This window comes from Vigna unguiculata, chromosome 7 (assembly GCF_004118075.2).
Source record: "Vigna unguiculata cultivar IT97K-499-35 chromosome 7, ASM411807v1, whole genome shotgun sequence".
Taxonomy (NCBI): Eukaryota; Viridiplantae; Streptophyta; class Magnoliopsida; order Fabales; family Fabaceae; genus Vigna; species Vigna unguiculata.
Window position 1 is genome coordinate 21,822,759 of NC_040285.1, and position 11,947 is coordinate 21,834,705.

The 11,947-nt window shown below is 32.4% G+C and overlaps 1 protein-coding gene across 1 annotated transcript; it reads right to left on the reverse strand.

The window, feature by feature from the left end:
* Positions 1 to 878: 878 nt before the first annotated feature.
* Positions 879 to 2,384, reverse strand: LOC114191294. Its single transcript, XM_028080464.1, has 2 exons — positions 1,743 to 2,384; positions 879 to 1,256 (listed from the first exon to the last, which is right to left on the reverse strand). Exons 1-2 carry the CDS (start codon positions 2,382 to 2,384, stop codon positions 879 to 881), a joined length of 1,020 nt encoding a protein of 339 aa, XP_027936265.1.
* Between the last annotated feature and the right edge of the window lie 9,563 nt (positions 2,385 to 11,947).

Here is an 11,947-nt window from a genome sequence, read left to right on the forward strand (position 1 = left end):
AAAACGCATTTTCTAGCCCTAGGATCAAGCTTATTTCTGTTAACATCACTGGTGGAAGCAAAGCATAGACAACCAAAAGTCTTTAAGCTAAGATAAGTGGGAGGTTTTTGATTAAGAATTTCATAGGGAGATTTATTCTTTAGAATAGCAGAAGGCATTTTATTTATTAAGTGTACATCATGATTAACAACATAATACCAATAGCATTTATGCAATTTAGACTGAAATAAAAGACTTCTAGCAACATTAAGAATGTGTTGATGCTTCCTTTCCACAACAGAATTTTGTTATGGAGTTTCAACACAGCTTTTTTGATGCTCAATGCCATAACTGTTGTATAAATCAGTGTAATCAAACTCAGGTCCATTGTCAGACCTTATGATTTTAATGTTCTTTTCAAACTGATTTTTGATGTAAATGACAAAATTTAGCAAAAGTTTTCTGGTTTCACTCTTAGAATGCATATGGAAGATCCAAGTATGCCTAGAACAATCATCAACCACAGTAAGGAAATATCTATGACCATGTATAGAAAGGACAGAAATAGGACCCCATATATCAGTATGTATCATGTCAAAGCAATTTAAAGAAGATGTAGTGCTATGTTGGAAAGGAAGTTTATGTTGCTTAGAATAGTGGCAGATATCACAAATATTTTTACAAGAATCATTCACATAAGGAAAAACTTTACATATCTGTTTCATAACACTGTCACATGGATGTCCTAATCTGAGATGCCAAACATTTACACTAGTTTTAGAAGAATTGAGAGCTATATTCATAGGCAGATAATCTTCAGAGATGGAGGGACAGTTATCAAGGTAGTATAAACCCTTTAGCATGCTAGCACGCCCAATCGTCTTGTATGAAGTATTGTGCTAGATCTGACAATTCTCATTAGAAAAAATTAGTCTGCAGTTTAGGTCTTTGATAAGGGACTGCACAGAAATCAAATTGAAAGAAAAATCTGGAATATAAAGAACATTGTAGATTATGAAATCATTAGTGGAGTATTTTGTTCCAGCATATTCAGCAATGACAGTAGAATTATTAGGAAGTCTTACAGTTACAGGCTTGATTTTATAAAATGTTGAAAACTGATTCAAATCATGTGTTACATGATCAGTAGCTCCTGTATCTAAGATCCAGAGTTTACCTTGTTGATCTTTGTGAGTAGAGATATTATTGCTAGACCTTTGAATGTGGCTGACAGCATGATTGGATTCACCCTTGTCTTCCAAAAGCCTCAGTAGTTTCTGTATTTGTTCAGTACTTAAGGAAGTACTTGTGTTAGCTTCTTTGATGGAAGTCTGATTAGTGGAGTCTTGTGCATCAGTCTTGACAGTTAGGTTGCATGTCTACTGTGTGTTGCCATTTTGGTCACTATTGTAACTTCTTTCTTGATCTCCTTTCTGTTTATACCATGGGGGATAACCATGCTTTGAATAGCATTCATCAACTGTATGGTTCATTTTATGGCAGTAAGTGCATTGTTTCCCTTGATTGGGATTTCTTCCTCTACCCCTTCCTTGGCCACGAAAGTTGTTTCCTCTGCCTTGACCTTTCCAAGAACCCTGTTCTTAAGCTTTGTAGTTGGTTTTCTCAGCAGTATTCAAAAGAACCTTATTTTCAGCACCACTTAAAGTTCTAGTACCGTTATATTTTCTTTCTTGTTGTATTATTAAAGAAAACACTTTGTTTATACTAGGCAAGGGATCCATTAACAAAACTTGAGTCTTTACATTGTTGTAACAATCATTTAGGCCCTTTAAAAAGCAAATAGAATGTTCAACATCTCTCTGTTTCAAGAAGACTTTAGTAAGATCACACTCATAGGGTTTTCCACATGTGCAAGTTGGTAAGGGACGTAAGAAGTCCAGCTCCTCCCATAGTTTCTTCAATTCTGTAAAGTATTGGGTTATGGTCCTTTCTCCTTGCTTGATGGAGTGAATTTCCTGGAGAAGATCAGAGATATGAAAATAGTCTCCTTGAGAGAACCTTTCTTTAAGTTCTTCCCACAAATCTTTAGCATAATCAATGTATAGGACACTCTCAGCAATATCAGGAGAAAGAACACTCATAATCCATGACAAGATCATAACATTGCATCTTTCCCATGCCTTGTATGTGGGATCATTAGGAAGAGGAGTCTTGATGCTCCCATTGACAAACTTCAGCTTATTTTTGGACAGTAGTGCACGCTGCATATTCCTGCTCCAAGAGGAGTAATTAGAATCATTCAAATTAGTGGAAACTAATGCCAAACCTGGGTTTTCTCTAGGATGTAGGTAATAAGGGCTGGTGGGTATGAGAGCTTGATCAAGATTAATGTTCTGCATTCCATAGTTGGTGCTCTCAGTCTTGACCACGTCTTTATTGTCCATTTTCAAGAAAGGCGCCAAGAAACCTTGAGCCTGGTGTGTAACAGAGTGCAGCGGAGGCAGAGCAGGTTAAAAACTTGCTCTGATACCATATTGAGATCGCTGGATAGGGTTTTCCAGATTCTCCATGGAGCGCGAGCACTGAGCAGAGGAATGGAACCGTGATGCAGGGATAGCATAGAGGAAAAGAGGATCCAGCATAACAACGCAGGTAAGATGAGAAAAACTGAAACTTTTTTTCTTCTGTAAAATGTGTGATACAAAGGGAAAACGAAACCTATGTTTAAATAGGTTTCGGGGGAAGGGAAAACAACCCTAATAACTGATCTGAACCAGTTATTAGGTAACAAACATCTGAAACAGAAACCCTAAGGGTTCAATAATATATATATATATATAGCGAAGAGACAGATGAAGGACAAAATCCAAAGGAGAAAGATGACTTGTATTACATTGCTTTCAAACGCACATTTGTGTAAAAAAGAAAACAGGATATAACAAATTGAAAGTTGTACACCCCTCCCACACCTTCACTTGAGAAAAAAAAAATCAATTAAAGATCATAATAGCCAAAGTCGTGCTGTATTGGCACGATTACACCCTGATTATCAAAAGTTGTGCTTAATTGGTACAACTCCAAATTTGTAATACTTAAAAAAGTTACCTATTTTTTGTAATAACGTATTTGAATTACATCATTTGAGTAAAATGTACACTATTACAAATTGAATTCACTATGAGAAAACAAAAAATTAGACTTGACAAAAATGGGACTCTACACATTAAAATTGACCATATTGCATCGTCCTAGTGCCACAACTCGTTCTGACATAAAACCTATTGAAGCTATGAAAACTAGAGTAGCAGTCGATTAAGCCCTCTCTAAAGTTAACTTTAATAAAATAAAATATAAAATTAAAGCAATGGCGTCGTCATGATCATCGCTAATGATTCGATTTTTTTACCGCAGTAGCATGGTTTTGCTTTTTAATTTCCCAGACAGCACATTGTTCCCAATATTTACCTCAATGGCATGTTTTTATTTGTAGGTGAGAATTCGGTCTCCTGGTACACGAATTCTACCCTACAAAATGTAATTTTTTTTTGTATCCCAGTCAGAATTCAGGTCCCTACCGAATTCTGAACTGGGTTTTTTATTTTTTTTTCATTTTTTTTAAATAAATAAGAATTATGATTTTTTATTTTTTTGAATAAAATATTTTTAAGAGTTAATTTTTCTTTTGTGAAAAATGTTACATTAGAGGTTAAAATTATTTAAAAAAAATAGATTTAATGATGTGTTTTTAGTTATTTTAGGTATTATTTGAAACAATGAAAAATAAAATAATTTTTTTTGTCTTTTTGAAATTTGTTGATTTTAAAATAGATTTTGTATTGTGTAGTAAGTTATTTTATGTGTAATTTGAAAATATTAAAGTAAATTTAATTTAATTTTTTTTATAATTTGTGTAGTATTAATTATTTTTAATTGATGTTTATAAATATTGAAATTATAGTTATCTTTTAGTTTTGGATAATTTTTAAAATTTGTATATTATAAACATTGAAAATTTGTAAAAAATAATTTAAAAATGAAGGAAATAACTAAAATAATTTAAAATCATTTCATTATTGTATTTTAAATAATTTTGTTACTTGTATTTGGTTTATGTAAAATAAGTAACAATAAAAGATAATAAGAAAAGATGTAGCATTGAATTGAATCAAGTATAAATTTATTGAACACAATTAAAAGTACAACATAAACTAAGTGGTTGATGTGGATTATCTAAGTGCAGGGTTATTAGGACAATGATTTCTTATGTGTCCTTCAGTTCTACAATAGGAACACTTTCTAGATTGTCTTCCTTCCTTAATGTCCATCTCAGTCCTAATTCTACTTGATTTAGGACGACCCCTCTCGCTTCTTTTTGTGGCAGGATGAGGCCAAACCTGTGGCCCTTGGTATGGTGGCCAATATTCTTCATGTCTTAACTTGCCAAATAAATTTTCATATACTTTCATGACGACATCCAGCCTATAATGGAGACTTATGTACATGCTGAAATCGTGACGTGCATGCTTGCAAGCTGCAATAACATGTGAACATGGTAGATGTATTTTTTGAAACTTTTCACAATCGCACCACCTTTCATCTAATCTGACTACAAATTTTCCTACAGGACGTATTTCTCTAGGATTCACCATCTCCTCCACTCTAAATCTTGTGGTATTTCTATCAAATTCAACGACGTGGTGCGTGTTTGACTTAGAGTCCGCATCTTGTAGGAAGTTGGTCGCATATTCAGAGTACACATGACCAGCATTGACTATTGCAGTTATTTGCCTACCTCTTTTCGTGAAGTATGTGTTGCACCTGGTGTACGTGGCCAATACTATGGATGAAATTGGCAAATTTCTTGTCTTCTTCAGGACGGAATTTATTGCTTCCGCCAGATTTGTTGTTATGTGACCCCACCTTCTTTCTTGATCATATGCAAGACACCACTACTCCCTTGGTATTTGGTCTACCCAAGCTGCTGCTTCTGGGTTGTCTTCTCTAATGATGTTGTAATAGTAGTTACAGCATGGCTTCGTCAATGCGTACGCTAAAAGTATAATTATAAGAAGAATTTATTTTCTAATAATGGGTGTGAATAAGTAACAGCCAAAGAAATGAAAAAGAAAAATTTACATGTAATAACTTACCCATGTTGACGAGGTTCTTTTTCAGAGTTGTATTCTTGAATCTTTTTGTAAAATTTTGTGCAATGTGTCGAATACAAAACACCTATACGTAGTTCCCTTCAGTCCAGCCACTACTAGGTCTGTTGATTGCTGCACTGATTGAATTGTGGCGGTCTGACATTAATCATAAATTTTGTTGAGGCGTAACATGTGTCCTTAGGTTTTTAAGGAAAGAAAACCAAGCTTCGACGGTTTCACCCTCTACTATAGCAAATGCAATGGGGAAAATGTTATTTCTCCCATCTTGTGCAACAGCTACTAGAAGGGTGCCCATATACCTTCCGTAAAGGAAGGTTCTGTCCACTTGCACTATTGGTTTGCAAAATGGGAAGCCATCAATGCATGGTTTGAATGTCCAGAACACTCTTCGAAAGTGTTGTTGGTTTTGTAGGACCTCCTCCCCATTTATAATTGGACTAGTTTTCAACCTGTATACAAACCCAGGCAAATAAGTTTGCATGGCTTGTATTAGGCACGAAAATCGGTTGTAAGACTGTTCCTAGTTTCCGTACACATCTTCAATTGCTTGTTGTTTCGCCAACCATGCCTTTCTGTAGGTTGTGTTATATCCCATAGAGGTCTGGATGGAAGAAATTATTGTTGCAATTGGTGTGGATGGGTCTGACTCCACCATTTGTCTTACATGTTGAGATATTATTCTTGAGCCCAGGTGTTTGTGATCTTGCGTTATGAGGTGTGTGGCACATGTGTGCACACCTTCAACCTTTCTAATTTCACACACGTGGTCTCTTGTACGTAATATTGCCTGACATTTCCAAGGACACACATGTTGCACACATTGCACCCTCAACCTTATTGTGTTTGAGTGTGTGGTTTTATAGGTGCAATGGTTTGTTATTCCTTGACTCACCAACATATACTCCCCATTGGTAATGAAGAGAGTGAAGATTGAAATAAGTTTTGTACATCATTTCACACATGTTCAAAATGTATACCATAGGTTAGCACTTATGTAGCCATGGATAAGCAAAAATACTGCACAGTGATTTCACACATCCTTTCACACTTTTTGCTTTTTTTCTTCCAATTTTCATTTCCACCTTTTGTTTTTTCCCTTTTCGTTTGCTTCCAAAGAAAACCAGCGTGAAAATTGAAAAAAAAAAAAAAATAGAAAGTGACAATAAAATGTCAAGTTGTGAGTGAAGTTCTCAATAAATGGATGTTAATATATCATTTTCCTTAAACTTAATACCTACTATAAATTCTAACAATAATTTTTACATTATTTATTTTTGTGTAAAAATAAATATTTTATCAATAAAATTCTTATAAACAAATCAAAATATAAATATATAAATAAAAAATAATTTGTACTTCAAACAAATTTTTTAATTTAAAATATTTAATAAACATTAAAAAATAAATAATACAACACCATATTAAACATTATATATTAATTATTTTTACTTTAGTTACCTCTATTATAATTCATATTTTTTTTTCCAAAATCACTATTATAAAAAGAAAATTAATCAACAAAGTAAAACAAATTAAATTAAATTGACTTTTATATTTTCACATTGCACTAAAATAACTTACTACACAATACAAAATCTATTTTAAAATCAACAAATTCAAAAAGACAATTTTTTTTTATTTTTCATTCTTTCAAATAATACCTAAAATAACTAAAAACACATTATTCGATCTATTTTTTTTTTAAATAATTTTAACCTCTAATATAACATTTTTCACAAAAGAAAAATAAACTCTTAAAAATATTTTATTCAAAAAATTCAAAAATCTTAATTGTTATTTATTTAAAAAAATGGAAAAAAAAACCCAGTTCAAAATTCGGTTCGACCGAATTCTAACTAGGATACAAAAAAAAATTACATTTTATAGGGTAGAATTCGTGTTTCAGGGAACCGAATTCTCACTTACAAATAAAACCATGTTATTGAGGTAAATATTGGGAACATTGTGCTGTCTGGTCTGGGAAATTAAAAGGCAAAACCGTGCTGCTGCGGTAAAAAAATCCTAATGATTCTTTGGTTTGAGTCGGCTTAATCGATGTCAAGGCTAGCGATACCTATAGACATTTTTAAGACAAGATGAATTATGCAAAAAGTGCTTAGCATGATACCTGGTAATAGAAGCTTCCGAAGGGATCCAACAAAACTTTCTTCTTGCTTATCTAATTCATCTTCGGATGGAATTAAAGGACGCCTCACAGACTTAACCAAATGGTGTTGTTGAGACATTGCATAGTAGAAGAAAGAGCATGAAAGTGAAATGCAGAGCCAAGTGGAGCTTGCTGATTTCTTATGGAGAAGGTGGGAAATGTAGAGCCTGAGAAAGGAGGAAAACCCTGAATCATGGAGGTGAGAGAGATGGTAGCAGATAGTGAAAGATTGGGTTTTGTGAGAGTTGAGTGTAGTGTGGAGAAGAAGAGAATGGAAAAGGGAAGGGGAAAGTTAAAATAGATAAGAAAAAGGAAATGGAAAAAGGAAGAGGGAGTGGAGTTAGATTACAACAATCGTGCACAAAAATGGCCATGCCAACCAATGTCCTAGCCTTCTCAATATTGTCTTCCAACCCTCTCAATCTCTCCTTCCACCAAGCTTCTCAATGATGTCTCAAGTGAAAGATTGGGTTTTGAGAAATAAATATAATATTATGATTTATCAATACTAAAATGCTAAAAGTAACACATGAACACATAGGTGGTGATAAGAAAACCGATCATCATGTTTGGAACAAGAAGCCAGATACCAAACATTTTATACATATCACTTGGTGAAATGTCAATATTCGTCGAATTTTTATTTAATAAGATTATTATATTATATTAGAAAAATAAATTTTAAATTTAATTCATTTATATAAAATTGATTTTTAATGTTTTTATAAAATAAAAAATAAAAAAGTTGTGTATACAAAGCCTATGTAAAAATATAAAAAAAAATGTTTCTTTTTTATAAAATTAACTAATATTTTATTGCTGCTACTGTTGTTTTCGTTTCAATAACTTACATATATTAAAAGGAATGTTGATTTAATTAAAAATGAATATGATATGGTGTGTAAATCTTGTAATTTGTGTTGGAAAAGTTAGAAGCGTGGGTGAAAAGTATAGAAGATAAGCAAAGGGAATTAGTTATATAGTGGATCACATGTCATGCAAAGAAATATTGCAACATGCTTTGTCATAAAGAAAAACATCCACATTCCGTAATATCAAATTCTATCGCAACCACTTCAAAATATGAATTATTAAGAGTAGCTTTGTACCTTTAGCAAAACATAAACTACACAACTTTCTATCATACGTAATATTTGAAATATTTTATAATAAAATATGTTATTTAAATAGATTTGTTTTTAAAAGAAATTGAATTATAAGAGTAAGATAGTTAAAATTAGATTATATCAATTTTAAATTTACCTAGTAACAAATTTAAAATTTGTCATATCTCTTTCAAATTTATGTTTCTTTTTTTATATTCTCTATCTGCATCAATCTCAATCGAAACATTATTGACATAACTTTGAAAAAAAAAATCTGTATTTTCTATTTGGTTTATTTAAATTAGAACACAATTGACTTGATTTTGATTGGGATTGCCACCTTGATCAAACCGGGGCATTGTTGATATGATATGTTTTTTTTACTAATATTGATAATGTTACTTTCAAGTTAAACTTGAAGTTTTCTTTGTTAACATTTATGTTTTTTTTTTATTGATATCATATACAGTTTTTTAGTTGATTGTAAATTATGATAATTTTTAGTTGGTAAGTCGATATTATATTGTGATCAACGTTTACGATATTTTTTAACTAACATTGACATAGTTATTTTTTGGTCTATGTCAATTAAAGTTTTTCATCTATAATGAAACTATTTTTTAATCGATATTAATATTAATTATTATTTAATTATCATTTATAAAATTGTGTATTAACTAAATTGTCAGTTGACTTTTCTCATAAATTTTCCAGTTATATTTATGAGGCTATTTTTCTTATGAATCTCCATATAACATCTTTTATGTTAAAGTGATTTATTGATATTCATTCGTTTAGATTCTTTTCTCCTTCTTAACAATAAATAAGATTAAGATAGAACTCAAAAAATCAAGAACAAAATTGAAATTGTTTATTTGTAATGATTATTAATTTGGACTCACATTAGAAAAGAATTATTGATATATTATTTGGTGGTGAATTTTATATTTAGTATATTTAGTGGTAATTAGAATACTTTATTTAAATAAGAAAATTAAATTTTCATAAATTCAAATTGTTTTATTTGAATAAAAAAATTTAAAATTAAAGTACTTAAAAAACCAATTCAAATGCAATGGATTTGATTTTTTTAATTATAAAATTCTTGTGACAACACTGTGTGTTTTAATTTGTTCCATTAAGTGCAAATCATTGAGTCAATTTCTCCACATTTTTGTGCTAATTGTTTACCTAGTTAACTCCAAAAGAATCATTGTACGTGCAACTATCAACAAGAGTGAGTAAAGGAAAAGTTAACGCATGTTTCTTTATTTTTATCTTTAAATTTAGATAGTTTCATTTTGTTTGAATCCAAGCATCATTAAATCAAAATTCAAAATATTCAGGATAAAATTAAGGTCATCTAACTTTTAGAATGTATAATTTTAATATAATATATAGTTAAATTCTAGAATAAAAATGTAGTGTATATGTTTTTGAAAACTATTGTTGACATCGCTTTCTGGCCCCCATGAACTTTGGCTTTAATCATTTTGAAGGAGAATTGAAAGGTTGTCCCCGCTGGAAAGTTGGTTAAAAGGATGATACTTTAGGTTTCCAAAATTAACAATTTGTTGAAAGGAACAAAGCATTTGAAACCAAAAACTTAATCAAGTAGCCTATGGATTAGTATGTATCCATGATAACCCTACCATATCATTTTGTTTTCTGTTATTTTGGCAAATGCAAATTATTGGTACGGAAAGTTGGTGTATAACATTGTATAGCACTCTAAGTGGTCAGGGAAAGATCAAAACGGTGAGTGTAAATATTTGAAGAGCACACCATCCAACAAAACAACAAAACCTTAATCAAACTTATGGGGGACCATCAATAAAACAACAAAATAGTTGTAAGGTACGGTGTTTGTTGGGTGATTTTAATTCAGTAAGGAAACCAGAAGAGAGGAGAAATATAGGTATGGATGGGACAAACAGGTGTGAGATTCAGGAATTCAACAATTTCATATATAAATCTAATGTTAATGATTTATATATGTGATTGGGCAAAAATACACTTGGTATAGACCAAATGGAATGGCAAAAAGTCGCCTTGATAGAATCTTAGTAACAAACGAGAGGTTAGAGAAGTGGCAAAGAAGTAAACAACATATCCTGGATAGAGTGATATCTTATCACCATGCTTTAGTATTAAATCGAGAACATATTGACTAGGGTTTTCCCAAAACCTTTAAGAAGCTTAGATGCTTGGATTAGTGTTAGTGGTTTCAACAAATATGTGAAAATGAAATGGGGGTAGTTATAATGTATATGGAGATGGGTTAGTTAAGCTAAAAGAGAAGTTAAATAAATTGAAAATGAATCTCAAGGTATGGAATAAAGAAGCGTTTGGATATGTAAGTCTACAAAACCAATATATTATAAATAGAATAAGTGAGTTGGACAAGTTGAACGATGAGATCACTTTAGAGATGACCATTAAGTAGAGAGAAGGGAGTTGTTTAGTAAACTTAATTTAGTAAGCTATAGACAAGAAGTAGTGTGGCAACAAAAGTCAAGAGCTAAATGGAATAAATTTGGTTTAACCATGTCCTTGGTCCCCATTTTGGAGGCAAAATCTCAATTTAGTACCCGTTTTTTTAAAAGTCTCAATTTGGTCCCCTTTTTTATTAAAACGTCTCAAATTTGCCATTTCTGTTAAGTTTAGCTAAACACAGTTTGTGGTTGCTGAGGTGGATTTTTGTTACTGAAACGTGTCAATAACACGTGGAATGGCGTGCAAAAATATTTTTATTTAAGGCACAAAAGTGTGTGGTAGTAAATCCCTAAATTTCTTTTCCTCTTCTCCCATCTTCCCTCATGAATCCAGCCAATTGTGGTTCCTGTTTAAGTTCAAATGTTGGAGGAAAGCACAAGAGTAGCATCAATTTTTGTAGTGGTGGTGGGTATAGAAGCATCAATGTAACGTCCAGTTGCTATTGTGGTGATAAGGTTGTGTTGAGAACTGCGAAAACAGCTAAGAACAAAGGGAAAAGATTTTGGGGTTGTGTTTGCTGAGTATGGGATCGGAGAAGGGGGTTCTGCAAGCACGGTTGTGATTTAAGATAAATGTTGTGGGGATGTAAAGAATGAAGAAAAGGTTGGTGGCAATGTGAAGATTGAAGAAAATACTATTAGCAGTGGCACGAATGAAACGTCAGTTGGTGGCAATTTAAAACTGATTCATCCCGTTAGAAGGATTGGGTGAGTCAGCAATACTCGGTGGCAACTCCCCGGTGAAACCGTTCTCATAGAGGTTAAGACTCTCGAGAGGCAAATGACACATCTCATCGGGAATGCTCCCGCTCAAATGGTTCATGGAAACATCAAAGAGCCTCAACAAAGTGAAGTTAGAGATTCCTCTGGGCAATTCACTGGAGAGCGAGTTGTTGTACAACTCAATCTGCTTGAGAGTGGTGATGCGAGTGAGCGAGCTAGGGATGGGTCCATAGAGGTTATTGAAGGCCAAATCCAAGACGCGAAGGTTTTTTAGGTTGAGAGTGATGAATGGGGTGAGCCAGAGCGTCTCCATATTGGTGAGGTTGCCGAGGGAATGAGGAATGGGGG